Source organism: Ictidomys tridecemlineatus, chromosome 6, assembly GCF_052094955.1.
Source record: "Ictidomys tridecemlineatus isolate mIctTri1 chromosome 6, mIctTri1.hap1, whole genome shotgun sequence".
NCBI lineage: Eukaryota > Metazoa > Chordata > Mammalia > Rodentia > Sciuridae > Ictidomys > Ictidomys tridecemlineatus.
The window spans coordinates 117,979,453-118,003,583 of NC_135482.1; the positions used below are offsets into that span (position 1 = coordinate 117,979,453).

General features: G+C 34.2%; 1 protein-coding gene across 3 annotated transcripts in view; it reads left to right on the forward strand.

Annotated features, from left to right (window-relative positions):
- Positions 1-16,725, forward strand: part of LOC144364741 (ankyrin repeat domain-containing protein 26-like) — a 34,343-nt gene extending 17,618 nt beyond the window's left edge. Inside the window, exons 6-14 of one of the 3 annotated variants that reach the window (XM_078015582.1) lie at positions 813-1,035; positions 3,137-3,320; positions 5,256-6,191; positions 7,732-7,884; positions 8,697-8,969; positions 9,686-9,810; positions 11,197-11,422; positions 13,816-13,862; positions 14,945-16,725. In XM_078015582.1, coding sequence (XP_077871708.1) covers positions 813-1,035; positions 3,137-3,320; positions 5,256-6,191; positions 7,732-7,884; positions 8,697-8,969; positions 9,686-9,810; positions 11,197-11,422; positions 13,816-13,848 — 2,153 coding nt within the window. In that variant the 3' untranslated portion in view covers positions 13,849-13,862; positions 14,945-16,725. Of the gene's footprint in view, positions 1-812; positions 1,036-3,136; positions 3,321-5,255; positions 6,192-7,731; positions 7,885-8,696; positions 8,970-9,685; positions 9,811-11,196; positions 11,909-13,815; positions 13,863-14,944 lie in introns of those variants that run through there. The other 2 variants (XM_078015581.1, XM_078015583.1) reach the window with 2 other exon arrangements.
- Positions 16,726-24,131: the final 7,406 nt, after the last annotated feature.

The window sequence follows — 24,131 nt, forward strand, 5'->3', positions numbered from 1 at the left end:
GAGCTGATCTCTTCAACACATTCTCCCACCATGATATTCAGCCTTGCCCCAAACCCCAAGGAATGGATCTGGCCTTCTATGGTCTAAAATTTCCAAAACTGTAAGTCCTTCAATAAACTCTTCCTCTTGTGCTGGTCAGGTCATTTAGTCAGAGCAGCAGAAAAGCAGACTAATACAGTAGCTTTGCATATGAGATGAGTTTCTCACAAACAACATCAATTGGATCTTGTTTTTGAATCCATTCTACCAATAAGTGTCTTTTAATTGGGGAGTTGAGAATATTTACATCTGGAGTTATGGTTAGAGGTTTGCTACTTTCTGCCTTTTTCTTTGCTATATTTTATTTTGTCTTGACTTCCAGTAGTTGATTGCTCTTCTAGGTGACAACCCACAGAGTTCAAACCTGTGTATGAACGGGTCACCATGCTCTTTGGTTACTTTCAGTTTGCCTCCTAAAAGTGTAATTTGTTTTGAAAAATATCTTTCAGGCCTCTTCTGCTTTTTCATCATGTTTTGGAATTCAGTTAGGCTACATATAAACAGTTTGACCCTTGATCTTGTTTTAATGCTTTGTTAGGTCATCTGTCTAGGCTGAATTTTCCACTATAAGTCGTCTATGCTAGACTTTAAACTAAAGGAGAGCAGAGTTCTCATGTGTTTTATCTGTAGAACTTAGTATAATGGCTTCCATGTCATAGGTACTCTTTACACATTTGTTCAGTGTGTAAGGGAGTACATGGAAAAATGTAGAATCCTTCACAGATGAAAAAACTCAAATATTTTATTTCTATCTTGTTTTCTCCATGATGCAGATTCTCATAGCCTACCAAAAATCCAAAATGCAGTTGATTCATGTCAAAGAATAATAGAACCTGAAAAAAGTAACTGTTCAAAGTGTTTATTACATACACAAGAAGTAGCAAAACTGGAAAATAAACTTTGTGGAATGAAAAAGGAGTTATCAGAAATGGAAAATGCAAAATCTAAGTTAGAGCAGAGAGAAATAAAATGGAAACAAGAACTCTGTCACTTGAGGTATGATACCCTAGATTGAAAGAAGGTTTGAACTCTTTTCTTCACACTGAAGATACATAGGGAATTTTTTAATTGCTGACTTACCTGTTGGTATTTTGCAAAGGAGAAAACTACTTATACTTGTAGAATCTGAAATCCTTACAAAAAGGAAACATATGCAAACTATGATTCTTTCTAATAACTAAATTCACGTTATTTTCAATCATAATTTCAATGGCTATATAGAAGGATCACACTATTGATTTAACAAGTGGAATTTGGGATTATTGTTCATTCATTTTTTTTGGTATTACAATCAATACTTCACAGAACCTCATTTACAGAAATTATTCCACATTTCTATTGATGCATTATACTTGTTTAAATGGTGGGATTTATTACATATTCATGTGTACACACTATATAATAATATAATTTGGTCTGTATTATTCCCTTTTTTTCTTTCCCTCCCCTTCTCCCTCTACTCCAAAGAGTTCTTTTGATCTCCCTGAGACCGCCCCACACCTTTCTTTTCCTTTGCCTTTCTAGTTTCCACATGAGAGAAAACATATGAAACTTAACCTTACAAATGTGACTTATTTTGAATAAAAAATTGCTCAGTTTCCATCCATTTCCTGCAAATGACATAATTTCATGAAATTAATTTATATTTCTGTTTAGTTTGAATAATTTTTTCAATATAGAATTATTTGTTTAAAGAGGAGTAACTTCATGAAAAGACATTTCATCAATATTTCTAAATTGTTCTCAAGACAGTTTATATTGATTTATAATTCCAACAAAGAGGATAAAATGGCCATTTTTAAAAAATTTGTTCTAAGTTATACATGACAAAAGAATGCATTTTGACACATTATACACAAATGGAACACAAGTTCTACCTATGGCTGAACATGGTGTAGAGTCATGCCAGTAATGTAATCATACATGTATATAGAGTAAGAAAGTCCATCTGATTCCACCATTATTCCCAACCCCACAAACCCTCTCCTTTTTTCACTTCCTTCCATACAATCTAAAGTCCCTTCATTCTTCCCCACACATCCATCCCCCTTATGGAATAACATCCACTTAACAGAGAAAACATTTGGCCTTTTGTCTTGGGGGTTTGTCCTATGAAATAGCCATTTTTGTGCACCCCAAAATGTGTTTTTAAATATTTATGCAGGGTTTTTTTTTCCTTTTTTCTGGTGCTTGGGATCAAACCCAAAGGTTAGTGCAACTAAGTAAGTATGCTCCTGTGGAATTACACCCTGGGTTATGGTTTGAATCCTAACATCCATTAAACCAAATGTGAAATGAAAAATAATTATTATTTTTTTAAATTTCTCCCTCATATGTAAACAAAATTTGGTCAAATTTCTATGTTGAAAGGACATATATTTGTTATCATTGGACTAAATATTAGGTTGTGCCTTGTTCCAAAGGGGATTTTGAATTGTTTATAAAATACATAATGATAAACAAGCTAAATTGAAAGTGTTATCTAAAAGTTGTAACAACAGGAACTGGACTCTTTAAATTGGTCTTGCTAATATGCAGACATATGCTATGTGAACAACTTCTGAAAGCTGCATGTTATAATGGCAATCAATTGCAGTGCTTGCTGTTTTATTTCAAGAATATAAAGGCTAAATACTAGTGAATTAGTCTTTAAAACTCTTTTACCTAAGGAAGAATTATAACAGTACAAAAATGATCTTTGTTTTGTTTGTTTGTTTGTTTGTTTTGACAATGCTGGGGATGAAACACAGGCCCCCAGCAGGCAAGCACTCTGCCATTGATCCACATCCCAGATTCCCCACCCCAAATCATTTCAAATACTCAATTTATGGATCCATATCAAAAGTCCCTTTCCATAGTATCTACTGGAGTTACTAGTAACAGCCGTTTCCCAACTGACAGAAAGATTTTTCATTATTAATTTATATGTTTTTTAAAAGTTTGAAGGAGAAATTTAAAAAGGTGAGCTAGAAAGGAAAAGAATCTTAGAACATAGAATTTTTATTAGCCTAATGAATCAACCTATGAAGAACCAGAATACAAAATGCACATTTGTTTTCTATAAAATGAATTTTAAGATAACCATATTGAACTGCAGGCATGATTTAAAAGGAAAAGAGAAGAAGTTAAGAGATTTTGATCAGCTTTTTGAAAAAATGAATAACCAGTTAAGAGAAAAAGATGAGGAACATAATAAAAAAATTGAATTGAACAAAGAATTTCAACTGTCTTCTGGGACATTAAAAACAGAATTAAAGACTGTAAGAAGTAACTCAAATCAGGTAAATGAGTCTTCATTATAGCTTCATATCTCTTACTCTATTCATAATATCCCTTTAACATAATATGTGTGATCATGTTTCACTTAATTATGGGGACATGATCTGAGAAATGTGTTGTTGGCATTCATTATGCAATCATTGTAGGCATGTGCTTATACAAAATGCCTATATCTTCCACAAACTTCTGGGACCACTATTGAAATATGTAGTCTGTTGTTACACAGTATGTGACTCTCTATTATTTGGGTTTAAACCAAATTGTCGTCTCTCCCTAAGATGAAATCATAACATTTATAGCTAAATTCATTTATTGCTTACCTTGGCATCATATAGATAGATGCTCAGCATATGTTTTGAAAAGGTGAGTTGAGTTCAATCAGTAGCATAAATGTTAACTTAGGGAATTTTATGTTCAGATACAGGATAAAGACTTTGAAAATATCATGGGACAAGTTAACTTAGTTTTTAAAAAATTGTTTTTTATAATTCTGTTTTATGTTTTAAAGATAATTTTTTCTATGTGACAAATTTACCTGTCATTTTTACAGTTAAAATTTGAGTAATTTATTTGAGATAAAGGTCTGCATAGTTTAAGAGATTCCTTGTTTTTAATAGTTTTTTTTAATTTGCAGATACTGCTTTTGATTAAGATTTTAGACTTTCTCCCCACTGCTAATACCAATACCTTACTGAAATGAATCTTTAGGTGTTAGCCAAACTTAAGGACTCCCAGAGGCAATATATTCTTAAGAATATAATGTCAGAATTTATAAGATAGAATTCTGTCAAATCATCTTTGCAAATAAAAGGAGAGAGGCATGGCAAAAAATAAAAAGAATTTTTTTTCTTGAACTATTTTGTGTTGTTTTCAAGTGCTTGTCTCTTTGTGTGAATGTGTTGCATGCATCTGTGAACATACATAGAACACTATCTAGATCCATCGTGGAAAAGCATAGATAATTTTAAAGCCATATATGTCTATTTCACATTTACTCTTGTTCCAGACTTTACAAAAAAAGAAACAAATCTTAATGAGCAGCAAATAATCTCATGATTTTCTGAGAACACACCTAATAGGATCTTATTTATGATTAATATTACAAAACACAAACCTTCTTTTGTGTTTTTATTTTTACAGCAGAGAAATGACTAGTTTGATGGAAGAGCACTAGAAGCAGCTTGCTTACATTTATATTATTCCTTGTTTAAGATTGTGATAAAAAGTTAATTGGTGTATGTAAAATGCTTAATTAAGTACAATGCCTGGATTTATCATTTACCAATAGCTACAATTATAAGAATTGATTGCAAAAATGTTGAAAAAATAGAATACATATAGAATATTTTCAGAAATAGGGAACTTAAAGAACTTTGGGAAATTTCATCTGTCCAAATGTGTGTAGAGCTAAGGCCCTTATTATGGATTGGGTGGCTGTATACATGAGGTATCAGTATCAGAGTGCAAACTTTATTTATTAATTTATTTATTTTAGTTGTTGAAGGACCTTTATTTTATTCATTTATTTATGTGTGGTGCCTAGGATTGAGCCCAGTGGCTCACCCATGCAAGGCAAGCACTCTACTATTGATCCACAAACCCAGCCCACAAACTTAATGCTTTAACATGGTCAAAGTTCCTAATCATTTACCTGATGTCTTCAATCTGTTGTAATTTAGAAAAAGGTTTCTTCAGTTTTGAAATTCTACAAAATTATCATTTTTTACACTCAATTTTCTTCAATACACCTTGTGAACTCTTAGAAAGTTTTTCTTCTCTAAGCTCTGAAATTCACATCTAATTTTTCTCCAGTTGGATATCCATGTATTGCAACCCTTTCATTGCATAAATGTAAATGTTAAAACTTTAGTTTCAGAGGTAATAGTGACATCTAATTTCATTGAGTGCTAGCTAAAGGTCTCCTTGATTTTCCTTAGGTTTCTACCAGGAATGAAACAGAGAAAGTACCCTTGCATGAATTCCACATGTTGAAGGATAAATGTGATATGCTGAGTCTGGAAATGAACCAAATGAAATGTCAGCATGAGGAAGACAAAAAGAAATATCTTGATGTTTCAAGAGCAGAGTGTCATGACCTTCATAGGAAAATCAAATTAATGGAGGAAACATTTAGGAAAACAACATTGCAATATAATAAACAGATTAATTCTCTGAAAACTGAAATTACAAAGCTAAATATTAACCTGAAAAATAAAGAACAAAACACTGAAAGACAGGAAACAGAAGCCAAATCATACCCTGCCAGTCAGGCTGTTGCTCCACACCCTTGTGATGAAAGTCAGACATCACAAAGAGAACAAGAACTTCTTTCCCAGAGAGCAAGAGATGGGTGCCCTGATTTAGAGGACAAGGGGAATTTAAAAATATCAAAAAGAAATGTTAGGAGGCTGATTCAGTCCCCAAAGTTTTCCAAGCCTGGAATAAAATTCAGAGTCCAAGAAAAAGGCTTCTATATTCAAACAAGGCGTGATCTTAGAAAAGTGACTGTGGTATTGAACCGGGTACAAAGAGACCTAAAACAAAATCAGTGCCAAATGAATGAAATGAAGCACACGTATCAAAATGAACAGAGTCAAAACTACAAAGAACTGGAACCTATAGATGAGAGATTATCTCAAATGGAAAGTGAAATTATATTTCTAAGACAGGAGTTCCATGACTTTTGCAACAAAGTTGGTGATAAAGAAGCCTTGCTCCTTTCTACCCAAGAGCAACCGGATACCACAAAACTAATTCAGGATGAGGATGAAAACTCCAGTCACAAGTCACAAAACAGACGTATGGAGTTAATGACTAGAAATTGTCACTTAAAAGAAAAATCAGATGAATATAAAAAGAACTCTGAGAGAAAAGTAAGTATTAAGCAAAATATATGGATTGTGTTTGAAGGAGAATTCAGTGAAATTTGATGATGGCAAACCTGACTTCCAACACAATGAAATGATTCATGTTTGAAGTAATAAATCTGCCAATGATGGTTACACATTGTATACATGTTTTAAAGTAACACACCCTATCTGATGAATAGTAAAATGTGGGCCAATTAAAAGCAAAAAGTTTCACCTTATGTGAAACTGATTTTAACATTTAAAAATGGAAAAAACATTTAAAGCTTTAGAACTGCAGATGCTTTATTTTGAGTAAAGACATTGTGTATTTACCAGGAATTATTTCTTTACATAGAGATAAAATTTCAAGAGGATAAGTCATAGATTTTTAGTAGAGATATGCTGATATTAATAATACAGAATAACCATCGCTGAAACAATATCTGTTTTTGCTGTTGGGGATGGAATCCATGGTCTTGTGCAATCTATACCCATATTCTAACACCAGGCCTACACTCCAGCCCTCAATACTAACTTGAAAGTCTTCATATTGCCATACTTTCTAAGACCATGATGAAACAGATAAATGGAAATACTCATATCTAGATTAAATTAACTGGGTTACTTTAATAATCCATTCCAAGTTTCCAAGCTGAAGTGAAATGTAGATGATGTAGTTTTTAATAGACTTCCTTCACTGCATTTTATACATTTCTAACTGGTAATTTGATTTTATTCACATAAGTTTGACTTAATTCTGAAAATAACTGGCTCATTTTTTTGTTCTCATCTCCTTCCAACACTATAAAAGAATCTACTATCATTAATATAATTTGGGACAAATGCAATGCATTGCAGCTAAACTGATGTGGATTTAATTTTCCTGCTGACTCTGAAATTTATTGCCTATCTTCACAGATAACTTGCTAATACTTTTCATTTCAAGGTTCAATTGCTATCATGTAACAGATAGGAACTATTCTAGTACAAAGATAATTGCAGCTCCCTGATTCATTAATTTGGCATTGAATTCCCATTTTCAACAAACTAATTTAAATTCCCATTTAAACAAGTAGATTTTTGTACAGTAAGAATGGGGTGAGGAGGGGAGAGAGTTGAAGGAGTTGAAGGAGTGAAGAAGGTAAAGGTCAGGTTGAGTGGGACCCCACTATTTTAGGAGGTGGGAATCTATTGAATTCACACAGAGGATTGAATATGGTTAGAGCTCAGTTTTTTAGTTGAGCCTCTGTTTAAAAAGGGATGATTTTCTGTACAGTTTTCACTACTCCTAGCAGACGTGCATAACCATTTCTGTTTGAGAATTCGGCAGGTTGTAATGCATTTCATCAAATGTGAAGTGGATACAGGCTGAATCTATTGTCTAAGGGATATGATAGTAACTAGGCAGGAAGAAAGCACTTTCCATGTCCTTGTTAGAATTCAGAAATAAACAGAATTAACACATGAGGAAAAGAAGATGAATTAATGATAATATTTCAGCTTTAAACATTATTAACAAAAAGTGAAGTTATTTACAAAATCTTTAACAGACATATCTCCTTAGGTAGTTGTGAGACAACTTCCACAAGAACTGGCTGGTAACCTGACAGAGCAACCTATGTCAGAGGCTTCACTAGAACATTCATCAAGTAAACACCTTGAAGTAGAATATAAGGCACAGGTTTTGAAGAAGAAACTAGATCAAATCAATTGTAAAGTATGTATTGATTGTATTTGTCAACCATTGATCTGCACCTGTTTCAATTATGTTAAATGTTTAAGGATAAAAACGTCAGTGGACAGTGTTATTTGTATTTTTATTATAATTAATTTTATTACACTTTATAGTGCATTTTTTATAAATTCTGAGTTTTATTTTTATATTTTTTGTAATATCATGCATGTTTTCTCACTTGCAAAACAGTGACTTGGAAGAATAAGGCAGGAAGATCACAAGTTTAAGACCAGTCTCAGAAACTTAGTAAGGCCCTAAGCAACTTAGCAAGTCCCTGTCTCAAAAAAAAGTGAAGACATAGCTTAGTGGTTAAGCACTCCTGGGTTCAATCAGTGGTTTATTAAAAAAAAAAACTACTCAACTACCCTCAAAATGCTGAGAATTATACATCAATCCTCACATGTGTTGATTTTTTTTTCTGTTGACTAGGATTTTTTTAGTGCTACCTCCATTGCCATGGTGTACCATGCAGATTAAATCATTTCTATGATTGGATACAGAATCTATGTGTAATTATTAAATGAATTTCTAGAAAACTTGCACAGAAAGGCTATTATGCTTTTCTCAAATTTCAGGTTAATTTTTAAATAATGGGAAAACTCAGTGTTTTTTTTTTAATTCAAACAGATTATAAAGGCATACAAATGTTTCCATCATGTCTGGTACCTCTATCCAAAACAGAGAGTGTAGATCTTTGAAAAGGCAAACTTACTGGGATTTGTTGGACAAATTTGTGCTCAAATATTCTCAAGATGCTTCTTTTATTATGAAACACTATGGTTTTATTCATGCAGGTCGATAATATCAATAAAAAACTAGAAGATACAGCTTCAAAATATTCACATTTGGATGAAAAATTTGAAGTTTCTTTGGAAAGCCTACAATATAAATGTGAAAAAATACAAAAGAATCAAAAGAAGTTGGAAGAAGATGTAGCGAACCTCAAAATTTATGTGCAGGACAATAAAATAAAAAATAGTCAAGGAGAGCCTCATAGATGGGAGATGGAACAAAGAACAAGAGAAATTTTAGAGGAAAACCAAAAACAAGCATCTCCATTTTCAGAGGTTATTTTATTTATCTGTAATGTGTTTTAATTAATTTCACTGAAAATTTTATTTTGGAAATTTCCATTTTATGTGGGTCATCTACATTCCTTGAGAAAACTTCTTTTATACATTTTTCAGAGTAAGATGGCATTTTTAAATATCTAATTTTCCCATCATTGTAAAAACTGACTTCATCTTTCAGAAAAAATGACTTTATCAGAGAACCATTGAATATTTAAGGGTAGTTGTATTAATAAGAAAATTAGCAGGAAACAAAAAAAATGTGAAGTCAGAGTGTACCATTCTCCTGATTTTTTTCAATTATTAAATGATTTATACTTTTTTATTTTTCACATTACTGATGCTAACATGAGAATAATTCGTGGCTGAGGTTCTACTTCAGTGGCAATTTGTGTAGCCTTTGCAAGGCCCTGGGTTCCAAACCCAAAGAATAGAAAAAAAAAGCAATTGACATTGATGATAAAACTCCACCATCTTTTGTCCATATGTTTAAAATTGCTCTCTGAGTTATTGATTCTAAATTAAAGTAACAAAATATACAAATAATTATTTTGATAATAATTATTTTTAAAAACATGTCATTTACACCTGGAGTACCTAGCACATGTGAGGCACAGGGTTCAATCCTCAGCACCATATAAAATTACAATAAAGATATTGTGTTCATCTACTATAAAAATATTTCTTAAATATGTTCTTTCAATTTTCTTTAGACATTTGATAGAGCTTCAAATGAAAATAATAAGGTTTCATTAATGAAGTTGATGCAATTCAGAATTGAAACGCTAGAATCTCAAGTGTCTGAAATTAAAAATGAAATTTCTGATAAAACACCAAGGTAAGAATATAATGAACTCTGTGTAGAAGAACACAAAATCCAGAAGTATGTCCACATGTACACCAACAGAAAATAGCTTAATCTCCTTAATTTGTCTCCAATGCATAACTTTAGTGAGAAAGGAAAATGAGATTAGTAGGATGCAAAATCTAATCAGACAATACAATTTTCAGAAGCAATTTTATTAAATGAACTTACTTTTGAAATATTGGTCAAGGAAGTTTATATCCCTCACACTTTTTTGTGTCTGTATGGCTTTCTCTCCTATTTTCTATTTCTACCAGACTTTCACCTCAGCACTTTTGAAGCTTTATAATTCCGACAGTTACATTGTGACCAAGTTACTTACAGGCCTTTCTTTACATAGAATAGTAAAAAATTTAATTATTGATTGAAAGTGTTCAACTTAAACCCTAAGTATACTGGATTGCTAGTTCTACTGTCTTAGCACATTCTGATACTCGGTAAATTAACCATTTTTTATTGTGACACTTGATTTTACCCCAGATGTTACCTAGAGACAAAATGACCTTTGCAGTGTTTCCTCTCTACATAAAGTCTACTTTTGATACAGGGAGAGAATACCACAGGGCTCAAAGGAAGTTTACTTTGCAATGTGGTTAAAAATAATTCCATGGTCAGTGTTGGGGGGCAATTAACATGAGAATTGACAGGTCCCACCTCTGATATCTCAGTAACAAAATTATGAGCTGATTGCCTTGAATTCTTAATCATCAACTCAGCTATCTTGTTTTGCCCCTGTGGTTGTTGCTGTGAAATATTTCTCAGTGCTCAATGCTTGATTTCTCCAGGTGATAGTTAGAATATGTAGATGGTGAGAGCAAATGCTTGAAAATCTCTTTAAGGGATGGTTTTTAAATTCTTCAGTTGGTCTAATAATACAAGTATTTCTAGTTTAGCTTCACTCTTATTTTCGAGTTGTATATGTTTAAGGAGTACATGATGCTTTAATACAATTTAGCAGAGTGAAATGTCTTTGTAGTCAAATAAACTAAGGTATCCATCATCTCACATGGTTACTGTTTAAATACCAGTATTTCTAATGGTGTCCTCAAGAAACCCTGAAGGAGAGCCTTTCAAGAAGGCAGAAGTGTTACCCTTTAAGTCACACATCTCTGCCTGCCATTACTCTCCACATGTATTGTTTGAATTTCTTGTTAGGAGGCCCCAAGAAATATGGATATATCTTCAGAACTCTTTAAAACCTATAATTATATGTCCTACTTTATTTTGATGGATTTTCAATGTTAAGATTCTTTTCACTGAGAAATTCTATTTATTCCTATGGCATTTTTTTAATGCAAGTGGTTTTAGAGGGGAAAAAAAAAAGAAATACCAAGAATTTGCCTTTTGAAATCCTCACAGAATCAGTAGGAGGCTTCCAGAGTTTAGTACCAGATTCCCAGTGAGAACACGGAGAGGTTGTATACCCTGTGTTCACTGTGGGAGGCCAGTCCCAGGGTGTCCTTGTGTCAGACTTAAAAGGGACAACTGGGTACACAACAGAAGTTTTAACCTGGGAGGAAACATAGCAGGTGCTACTTCCAACCCACAGCCTTCATGTCAAACCCTTGAGGACTATCTGGCTGAGGTGAGTTATGCTTTGTTTATCTTTTGGGTTTCAGATTTCTGATTTGTCTTGTTTTGACTTTGTTGAAATACTGAGTTGTTTAGTTGACTTATGAATATTAACTGAAGGTCATGATAATCTATAACTATAATGAATTACAAACAGATTTTCAATTTTTGTAAAGTATCTGGAGGTCATATTTTTAAAAGACACTTGTTAACTTTATTCAAGTTAAATGATATTTTTAACTGTCCTTTAACTTAAAGTAGATTTTTTGATTAAATTGAATATTTGAAATGAATAAACCTTGGTTTAGAGCTCTGAAGGAGTTTTCATGATCTTCTTAACTCACAGAAAAATAGTGCATGAAGGTCTATGTTAAATCAAGCCTCAATTTGATGTTTTCTTTTGCCTTTGCATTCTAGTGAAATCAAGAGAAGAGCAAATCTAAGATTTATAAAAATCCATGTAGTAAAAGGTACTGAAATGGGGAACAAATTACTTAACTTTTAGTACGTAATTTTAAGATCCTAGATAGCTGATATTTTTTTGTCCATCAGCTTGTTGGCTTACATGAATATTTTTCTGAAAAAAAAAAAAAACCTGAAAGGCCCAGGATTGAAGTCTCTCTCAACCATGAAATTGGAACATTATGCACCAAAAAAAATTGTGAAATATTTCTGTAAATTGTTAAAGATGATATAAATACAAGATGTCTCATTCGTTCATACCAGAAAATATCAGGCAGTGTATCATTTAATAAGACATTGATGAATGAATGTTTAAATGGAGACACAATGCAAAGGAATATTTTTGGGGGAGGGGAATATTTTCCATTAATTTTTCTGGGAGAAAGACATGTTGATTTTTTAGTGCTTATAAATAGGTTGAAGAATACTTGAAAGTTACTCTAGTACTTCCTCTAGATATCCTTGCAGAGCATTAGTTTGCCAATGCCGGCAGACTTTAACAGGAGTAAAAAAGCACTGTTCTATCAAGATGCAAAGTCAGGTCTCTGTCATCCCTGCAGAATGCCTTCAATGGGGAAGGGAGGAGAGGAAAAGGAAAGATACTGAGGAAGAAGGTTGATCAAATTATTTTATCTGCATGGTTTACTATGTCATTATACATTCCACTAATATCTATGACTATAATTCACCCAAAGTTACTATTCAAGTCATTTCATTTTGAAAATGAGAAGACAAGCCTGAGAACCATGTCAGTCCAATTACTTACCTTCACATTTAAACTATATAAGGCTTTGGACATCACAGTATTTTTACCACTTCAAAGTACTTAGTATGTTCAGTATTCTCTTACTTTTTGAACCTTGTTTGAGGAATCAGTAAGAGAATAGAATGTTTTTATGAAGAACAGTCTAGATGGGGTACAGTTTGAAGCTTTTCCACATGTTTGTAAACACATAAGTGTAATTAGCAAAATGTTTCAAAAACTTTGGTCCCAAATCCAGGGAAGAAATCAGTTACAGTTAAACAGCTACATATTGTTTACAAATCTGGAAAGTCACAAATCAAAGAAACATAAGTTTAAACTGGCTCTAAGTAATATTTATACTGCTTGTGCGTGTGTGTGTGTGAGTGTGTGTGTGTGTGTGTGTGTGTGTGTGTGTGTGTGTGTTTATAGTGATTGAACTCAGGGATGCTCTACCCCACCCCCAGCAACATCCCTACTCCTTTATAATTTTTGTTTTGTGGCTGGCCTCAAACTTGCCATCCTCCTGCTTCAGCCTCCTGGGTCACTGGGAATTACAGGCATGTGCCATATAGCACGTGGCATTATTCTGTCTCTCAATAGAATTTTCTGGAATCTTTGTGTACCATGTTAATAAAAGATGTTTAGTCATATTCCACATAACAATATTTTGAAACTTTGACCAGATTTTCACATGAGGCTATGATAATACTTCTTTCTTCACATATGTATTTAATTTAATGGGCTGAAAATTTGATAGCATTGAGAAGATGTTAAAAGTTTAATTTTCTGAAAGTATATAATGGAAAATTTATTTTAAGAAAAATGACATTGAAGTGAAAAATTTGATAAGAAGTTTCTAAAGAGCAGAGATTTGCTAAGAATCACACTCTATTGCCATCTAAAAATAGGAGTCGAATTGTTGCCCTTTAGTTAGCTAAAGCAGCACCATCTGAAATGACTTACATTTAATAGACCAGTGTGGACTCGGAAGTTTAACAGCATTGTACATACATATTCTCTATATAAACTTAAAATAAGTGGACTTTTATTTTGTTTGTGTGATTATTTTAAGCCATCTACAACTTAGTTCTAGTCCCTTAAAGTTCTTTTGAAAAAGCTACATTTTCTAAGTAATGTATCACATTCATGATAATCTCTGTTTAAACTAAGCAATGTAAATAATAATTGCCTTATTTCAGATGAATGAGAAGTTGGCCAGAGGCCTTATCTAGAAAAGCTAATGCAGGTATGTTGCCAAACTATGGTTGAATTTGGATTTATTAGTGGATTTCTGAAAAACAAAATACACAGCAGATGGCATGGCTTTCCTTGGATTGGTGAATAAATTTCTATGTGAATTCAATTGTTTTTCTTAAAAACAAACATCAAATGAAAATTTTGGAAGAAAAATACCAATAAAGAATAAACTCATTTATCATTTACTCACATTCATGGCCTGTAAGGCTCAGACTCTCTGTACATACCTTTTTCTGGATTGACTTTCTTTTTCACTTCTGCCACCACTATGAAAACAAAGACATCACACACTTCTATCTGGTTGTGGCCAAAACCCAGACTCATCTAGGAACACTTTGGTCAAGCATTTCAAATGCCCTGACATTGACTTTGTCATTTGTTTTGCTCTCAAGAAAAGTTCCAGCTTCCCTAGAAAGGAATTCAGATATCCAAACCAATTGAATGCTCATCAGGTCCTTCAGCTTATCTCTTGCACACACCCTACTCTGCCCCTCTGCTCTAGCTTCAAGTCATGCTGTGATACTTGTATTCCTCACCTCTCACTCTTTGCAGGCACCTCTTCTCTCTCTCTGTCATACTTCCTTTTTATCCTTAAGGTGTCACCTCAACCCAAAACCTATACTATTGACCTAAAATGGGGACAGAAGTCACTTCTGTGTTCCAATAGTATACCCTTGTTTTATACTTCTCATAGCACCCACCACTCTAAGGAAGTATCCTGTCCTTGTGTTTTTAAACTTGGGGGCCTGATTGGTGAGGGTCTGATTGGTGACAAGATGAAGATGATGATGGCTTTCATCATCTTCATCTTGTCACTCAGAGCTTGCCAAATACTTTAACATAAGGCTGTTGAATTCCTGAATGCAGGGTGGAAAACCTGAAGTTCTGATCCTCAGCCACATTGATAATTCAGTGTGCAACTCTGGGCAAATTATATTTCAGAGTTACCTTGTAGTCATGCACACATGGTTTTCACTATATTAACATGGAAAAGTTATTAAGTTTTTGTTTAGTTAACTATGAAGTGTTTGAGATGAAGAATATAATTATTTTTCTTTCTAATTGCTACAGAATTTGTTCTTGACCCACTAGAACTTCTGCCTTAAGATCTACTGATAAGCCAAGAAAAGATCTACTTTGGGAAGCATCACAAGAATACACAGAAGTTTTAAAGGGAAAATATTTGATATTAATGATAGCATCATATCTGTCAGACCATTTGCATTTTAATTGTTTCCCACTAAATGTGTGATGTGCAAAATTTATTGAAGGAAAATATGTTTGTCACATAGATATGTGAGGGAATTCATACAATATTTGAAATTTCTTTGCATGTATCACTAAATTCAAAGTACAAGTGTGAACTAGTATCTCAGATATTAATGTCATCAAACTGTCTAAATGCCAGATATTTAAAAGGCACCTAAACAATCAAGGGATCAATATTACCTCCATGTATCCAAATATAATATTAATGATGAATTATTTGTATGATACAAATTGTATCACCACATATGGACCTAGAGATTTAGACAGACAGCATTTTGGTGGGCCAGTACTACTTTAAAGTATTACAATTATTATACTGTCATCAAACGTACATACTTTTAATGGTTTATGCATTAACTTATATCCCTTTCCTAGTGAGAAACAAAATGCGCTAAGGCTTTTCACATTTTCTCTTTGTTCATTTATACAATTTTGATGTTTTGTAAATACTCTTAATATTCAAGAAAAGTTCCAGGCTCTAGTATAAGAAACATTTCCACCCTGAACCATTTGGAATTAAATTGCTGACATACACCACCATTCATGATTACTTTAGTATTTCCTACAATCCAGAATATGCTACAAAAACACAATACAGCTTTCGTAAATGATACATTAATACTAATACATTCTATTATAATATATTCTACCATCATCAGATTCTTTCCAGTTTTGCTACTTTCCTAATAATGTGCTTCATAACAACAGTATACCATTCAGATTCATGAAATGTACCCAATTGTCGCATTTTGTTGACTCCTTCAGGTCAAACATTCCTCAGTCTCTTCCTTGACCTTCATGATTGTGAATCTGATAAGGAAGAATGCTCATATAATGTGCCTCAGATATACTCTTCTGTATTTTTATGTCTGGAACCAGATTACATGTTATTTGGCAAGAGTACTGCAGAAATGCTTCTGTGACTTTCTCTTTGAAGCCCATTACTGACGATGTTAGCATTGATCACTAAAGGTGGTGCCTTTGGGGTTTCTGTTCTGTAATGTTGCCTTTACTCTTTGTAGTTATTTAGCATTTTATATGAAGATAATTTGAGACTGTTACATATATCCCTATGCCTCATCCAACTTTCCCTTTATTCAATTAATAGTATCTATATAGATCTATGGCTTATTTTATTGAGTGTAATGTTACTTATTGATTTTAAAATTTTATGTTTCTCTTAGAAATATTCTATTTTGATAATTTCAAACTTCTTAGATGTTTTGTAATGTTAGTACAAAGAATTCTTAGAAAACATTCCCAAAATGTTAACATTTTACTAGCTTTGCTTTAACCCGTGTCCTCTTGTCTTTCTAGATAAATATAAGTATATAACAAAGATAATTTTCTCTCAACCATTTGTGAGTTGGATACATGATACCTCTTTATGACAAAATGCTTGTATTTCCTAAAAACAAAATTACCTTATGTAACTATAGCATAAAGACCAAAATCAAAAACATCAAATTGTGTTAACTGCTAATATGTAATCTACAAAACTTATTCATAATTTGCTAATTATTTCAACAATGCCCTTTATAACCAAAATAAAACCTAGCTTGGGGCTGTTTTTAAATCCATAATTCATTGTGTCCAGTGGTCCTGTTTCTTTAGTCTCCTCTAGTCTGGGACAGTTCCTGAGTCTTGCTGTGCTTCTAACTTGTTGCTGACATTTAAGTTGTTGAATGGTACATGTCAGTTTTGTAGCTTTGTCTTCAGTTTGGGATCAGGTGATGTTGCCTCATGACTGGGTGCAGGATGTGCCATTGGCAGGAAAGTCATGTATATGATACTGAGTTCTTCCAATGCAGTAGATTTCAGCTGCCCTGACAGACACTCCTGGCTTGACATGGAGGAAGTCCACAGACTAAGAACTGGGTGAACAGCCTCTAGGAAGGGCAGGCTTTCCCTAAGACCTAGAGTTAACCTCCAGCCAAGAGTGAGCAAAACTGGGGGCCTCAGGCACTCAGATATGAAGTGTATATTATTACTTGATTCCATGCCTGGCTGCTACTGACTTTGATTCTCTTGATAAGCGGTATCTGCCAGGGGATAGTGGTAGAGTGCTCAGTGGGAGAGTGCTCACTTAGCATTAATGAAGCCTGGGGTTCAACCCCAGCACTGCAAAACAAAAACAGACACACTATTGACAAAAACAGGCTATTAGTTGTATTTTTGTTCTGGGTACTAATTCAATGATCCTTCAATGATCCAAGGTGCCCCGGATACAATTCCTCTTCAGTGGTACACTGTTGGCATGTCATTGACCTTTTCATAGAAAATATATTTTACTGTGCACTACACCATTTTTATAGAGGGATTTCCTATGAAATTCACAATATTTGTTTATAAATTAAGATCATTTTCTAAATTTATCCCCACTTGGTAGATATCACATTCAACACTTCAATATGAGAAAAATCTAAAATGTCCTAGAATTACAGGACACCTACTTATCAAATGCTGTCCTTAAAACTATTATTCTTTCAATAGGTCAAACTATTATTTGACCCTTATTTTTAAGAAAGAAGTTGTTATTTACATATAAAAATTTCATATATAAAAAGGTTTCATACATGTGTTTTGATACAATCACATTTTTAATTAACTTTTTATTTATGACAGTAGAATGCATTACAATTCTTATTACACATATACAGCACAACTTTTCATATCTCTGGCTGTATACATAGTATATTCACACCAATTCGTGTCTTTATACATGTACTTTGGTAATAATGTCCATCACATTCCACCATCATTTCTAACCCCATGCCTCCTTCCTTCCTTTCCTACTCCTCTGCCCTATCTAGAGTTCGTCTATTCCTCCCATGCTACTTCTCCATACCCTACTATGAATCAGCCTCCTTATATCAGGGAAAACATTCATTCAGCACTTGATTTTTTGAGATTGGCTAACTTCACTTACATTAACTTCTCTAACTCCATCCATTTACCTGCAAATGCCATGGCTTTATTCTCTTTTATTGTTGAGTAATATTCCAAACTGTATCTTCACCAATGTGAAGAGAGCTGGTAAGAGAATCAAAACAGACCCCTGCTTTGCTTGCTTCAACCTCATCTGCTGTTTTCTCTTCCTCTTTTCCTTTTTCCTTCCTCCACTGTTTAGCTATCTCCTTGCTGCCCAACCAACCTTGAAAAACAGCAAAGATTAAAAACAATTTAAAAAGCTCTTGAAAGCAGTGTTCTGACAGTTGTCAGAAGGGATAGAATTTTTTTTAAGGTCCATCCCAAGCAAGAAGCATGAAAGTGAGGACAATCTCCAATCAACTTGCCTGGAAGTTAGGCAGAATTTAAAGATGAAGATTACCTCAAGCTGGGCTAGACTCACAAGTACAATACACCTCTCCTTCTCTTGCACCCTAAAACTCCTATCCTGCTTTGTGAGAGGAGTTACTTGATCTTCAAGTTTTTCCTGATGTACACCAGCTAAATAAGTTTTTTTTTTAAAAAAAAGAGAATTTTTAATAATTATTTTTAGTTTTCAGCAGACACAACATCTTTGTTTGTATATGGTGCTGAGGATGGAACCCAGGCCCCATGCATGCCAGGCGAGTGCACTACCGCTTAAGCCACATCCCCAGCCCCTAAGTAAGATTTTAACTTTCATTTGACTTGCACTGCCTTTCCTTGATGGTATCCATATGGAAAAGGACATCATAATTCAGTGTGAGGTGCCAGACACCGGTGGGGGCAGCATGTTGTGGGGCATCAGAGCTTGAGTTGAGTATTCAAGGCATCCTTGCAGAATCTAGAGTTAGGGATCTTATTTGTGATTTAGAAATCTGGAGACTACAAAAGTAAGAGATTTTATATGTTGTTTTGATGCCTCTCCTAGCATCTAAACAGTGCCTGGCACCTAAGAGACTCAGATGATGCTAAGTGTTATGTGATAAATGAATTAATGAATAAATAAATCACCTGAAAGATGGTTGAGAGCATAATCATACAAGGACATCATTCATTCTATCATAGATGATATATTTAAATAGTGAAAGCTTTTTCGTTTTATAAGGCCAGAAGTTATTGCACATGATGAGAGAGCTCTGCTGTTCCATTAATGTTAACCCTCATTATACAAATCCTATTCTAAAAAAATACTTAGCACCACAACAATAAGACAAAATCCATGACAAGACACATTCCAGACACCTTGAGTGTTAAATGGGAACCTGGTAATAATTATTCTATTTATAAAAAATACATAACATGGAAAATATAAGCAGTGGGGAAAGACTTCCTCTTTTAAGCAGTATTGTATTCTTTAATGTTTTAGTTGACAACATAATATTTATCTAAAATATTTTAAAATGTAAAACAATAATACAATGATTCTTTGACATTGAATATTATTATTTTCATGATCCAGCTTTATTTAAAAGTGTTCACTAAAATATTAAATGATGATAACCCTATTCATCTTCTAATTGTATAATTTAAATTAGTTCACATTATATATTGAATCATTCAATTTAAACCTATAGGCAAATAGAGATTAGCATATGTTTTGATGATGGATGACAGGTCATACACATATATTTGTATGTGTATATTATATTCCTCACTTCATCTTCCTCCCACAGCAGTCTGGTTTCGATCTGTACCACCCCACTGAAACTGCCTTCACCCAGAGACTGTCTTCTTGGTCAGTAAATCACAGGGGTAATTTTGGTTCTTAACTTATTTGAAAGATAAAAGTATTTGGCACTATTCTGACTTCCTTAAACTCTCTACCCTCTTGATGTACTTTTTTTTAAAAAAAATTTGTTTTAATTAGTTATACATGACAATAGAATGCACTTATATACTTTGCTATATCATACATAGATGGGATATAATTTCTTATTTTTCTCAGTATGCATATTGTAGAATCACATTGGTCATTTGTTCCTTTGGTATTTGTTCCTTTGGGATTGGCTGACTTCACTTGATGTACTTTTAACATAGACTTCATGCTCCTTTCTTTCCATATGGCTTCCTAATTATTTGGCCCTAACTTCTCAATCTCTTTTTCCTTTTCTCCATTTCCACAATTGTTAAGTTTTACTTCTCCAGCTGCGCAAATAAGAACACCAGGGAAAATCTTTGACCCTCACTTCCTTTCTGCCCTCTTGTCCATCCTGCTCTAAGTGGGATCACTATACTAGACTTTAAACTATACTACAGAGCAATAGTAACAAAAACAGCATTGTATTGGCAGCAAAACAGACTGGTAGACCAAGATACAGAATAGAGGACACAGAGACTAACCCACAAAATTACAATTATCTTACATTAGACAAAGATGCCAAAAACATGCATTGGAAAAAGAAAGCATCGTCAACAAATGGTGCTATGAAAGCTGGAAGTCCATATGCAACAAAATGAAATTAAACCATATCTCTCCCCATGCACAAAACTTAACTCAAAATGGATCAAGGACATAGCAATTAAACCAGAGACTCTGCGTCTAAATAAGAAAAAGTAGGCCTTAATCTTCATCATGTGAGATTAGGCCCCAACTTCCTTAATAAGACTCCTATAGTGCAAGAATTAAAACCAAGAATCAATAAATGGGATGGAATCAAACTAAAAAGTTTCTTCTCAGGAAAAGAAACTTCCTGGGAGCAAATCTTTACCCCTCACACATCAGATAGAGCACAAATCTCTAGGGTATATATTGAATAAAAAAAGCTAAGCACCAAAAATAATAATAAATAAATAACCCAATCAACAAATAGGCCAAGGACTTGAACAGACACTTCACAGAAAAGGATATACAATCAATCAACAAATATATGAAAAAGGCTCACCATCTCTAGCAATCAGAGAAATGCAAATCAAAATCACTCCAAGATATCATCTCACTCCAGTCAGAATGGCAGCTATTATGAAGACAACAGTAAATGTTGGCAAGGATGTGGGGGGGAAAGTACACTCATACATTGCTGCAAATTGGTGCAGCCAATTGGAAAGTAGTATGGATATTCCTTGGAAATATGGGAATGGAACCACCATTTGACCCAACTATCCCTCTCCTTTGACTTTACCAAAGGATTTAAAAACAGCATACTACAGGGACACATCCACATCAATGTTTATAGCAGCACAATTCACAATAGCTAAAATGTGGATCCAACCTAGATGCCCTTCAGTAGATGAATGGATAAAAAAAATGTTGCATATATACACAATGGAATATTACTCAGCAATAAAAAAAATCATTTGCAGGTAAATGGATGGCGTTGGAGAAGATAATGCTAAGTGAAGTTAGCCAACCCAAAAAAAAAAATGTTGATTGTTTTCTCTGATATAAGGAGGCTGACTCATGGTGGGGGTAGGGAGAGGGAACATGGGAGGAATAGATGAATTCTAGATAAGGAAAAGAGGTGGGAGGGAAAGGGAGGAGGCAGGGAATTAGCAAGAATGGTGGAATGTGATGGACATCATTATCCAAAGTTCATGTATAAAGACACAAATTGGGTCTCAACCTACTTTATATACAGAAATACCAAAAATTGTGGTATATATGTGTAACAAGAATTGTAATGCAAAAAAGTATATGTATAAAAACATGAGTTGGCATGAACATACTTTATATATAAATATATGAAAAATTGTGTTTTATCTGTGTAATAAAATTGTAATGCATTCCGCTGTCGTGTATTTAAAAAAATAAAATCAATAAGAAAAAAGAAAACAATGATCCTACTAAGAAAAAAAAAGTGATACACACACACACACACACACACACACACACAAAATGGAGATTCATTCAGCCATAAAGAAAAACAAAAAGTATGTCATTTGCAAGAAAATGGGTAGGTTGAGACTATTATGTTAAAGGAAATAAGCCAAACTCAGTACTTCAAGTTTTCTTTCAAATGTGGAAGCTATTGAAGCAAAAGAAAAAGAAAAGCAGGGGCAGGGTGTTGTGCAGGAATATCGTGAGAATCAAAGGAAGATCAATAGAGTCAAAAGAAAGGGAGCAGGGAAGGAAGGTGAGGAGGGAAAAGAGAAATACTGGGGAATGCTAATGTTCAAATTATACTGTATGCATGCACAATTACATAACAAATCCCATCACTATAATGCACCAATAACAAATGTGGGAAAAACACACACACACACACACACACACACACACACACACACGCACGCACAATGCAAACAAATATCAAAGTTGCATTTGATGACCAAGGTGAGAGTAAATGGAGTTATTTTGTGAAATAAATATCACAGTCTATTAAGATGTAACAGAAATAACATGGCAAGGGATTAATCTGATACAGGATTATGATCTGGAACATAAAAGTTTGGAATTACATTGCAATATGTAATGGTACTTCAAAGGCATTTTTTTAGGAAGCTGAGATAGTTTCATTGGTAAAAATCACACTTAAAGAAAAATATATCAGAATTCCATGCAAACATTTCCAGAAAATTATAGAGATCTGAAAAACTTTCAAATCTGAAATCATAATTATCATGTTTATCAAAATGTCTATAAAACAATGTAAGAAATATGCAGATCAATACCCAAATGAAAATGAATGCAAAAATTCTTCATACAATTTTGGAAAGCCCATCTTAATAATGTGTACAAATAATGCACCAGAACAGCTGGGAATTTAGCCTGGAATGGAAAGTTGATTTAACATTTGAAAATCTGTCAAAGTACTTCACAATATGAAGATGTTTATGAAAAGAAACCAAGAAATAATCTCCATGAAGGCAATATAATGACAAAAATCTCATGTCAAGTCATATTTGAAACTCTTGGCATACAAAACTTGGAAACTTTTGAACCATATTGTGCCTCAAGAGAACATAACACAACATTTTGTGGTGAAGGAATAGACAATTTCCCCTTAAGCTCAGAAACAAAGCAAAGCTATCTACCCTACTTCTATCCAACATCTCTGCTGTAGGGATTAGCCAAAAACACAATAATAAAGGCAAATAAGTTTTAAAAACGACAAAACATAATTGACTCAGTAGAAAATTTTTAGCATCCTACAAAAAGTTATAAAATCTACGTGCAATTCATAATATCGAAAGATGTGTGATCCATATACATAAAATAATTTTATTCTTCTTGAGTAGCAATGAAATTCACAAACTAAAATAAGAAACACCTTTTATAATAATATACGGGGAATGAATTTATAAAACATGAATGATTTATGTAAGGAAAACCATAAAATGTTCCTCAGATAAAACAAATGCCTAAATATGTTGAATAAATGCCATATTCATGATCAAATGTCTTTTTTATCTATAAAATGCTCTACTATTAACATATTCTGTACACTTCTGAGCGTCTAGAACACTAGATATTCTCGGTAAGGACTCCAATGTGCCCCTGTGTGCCCAGCGTTGTCAGAGGACTCACCCACCCGCGGTCTGGACAAGACCTTCCTCTCAGGCTCCATGTTCCCTTTGTCCTCTTCTCCTAGAAGGCGGGGGAAGTTGAGGGCAGAGGTGGGTTTCTTTTGTTTTGTTTTATGTTATAGAGGCAGGGCCTTCAACAAGTGGGCAGGAAGTCTTCCACAGGGCAGGGGACCCTTGCAGGTGGCACATATGGCGAGTCCCTCCACCTTTTCTCTTTGGGGTAGAACCAAGACCCAGTGCCCTGGACCAGGGCTTCCTCACCTTCCGGGACCCTGAAGGCCTTGACTCGCGGTTGTGGGCCCAGCAAGGTCGCGCAGGGCCCGGATGTGCAGGCTCCACGGGCTCCAAGGGCTCCTGGGCAGCCCCTGCCACCTTCCTCACCACACGAAGTCCTTCCTGAGGGGACAGATAGGGTCTGGAGACCTAGCCGCACGCAGAGTCTGGGTCCTCACAAGCCGCTGCCATGGGGTCCTCCAGCGGGAGGGCCTCGCCTGGCGGCCAGTGGGCAAAAGCTGCCAGATGATGGGTGTCCACAAGACCTACCCCCACCCCCAACTCTCCCTCCCAGCAGAGAGGAGCACCCCAGGTGGCCCAC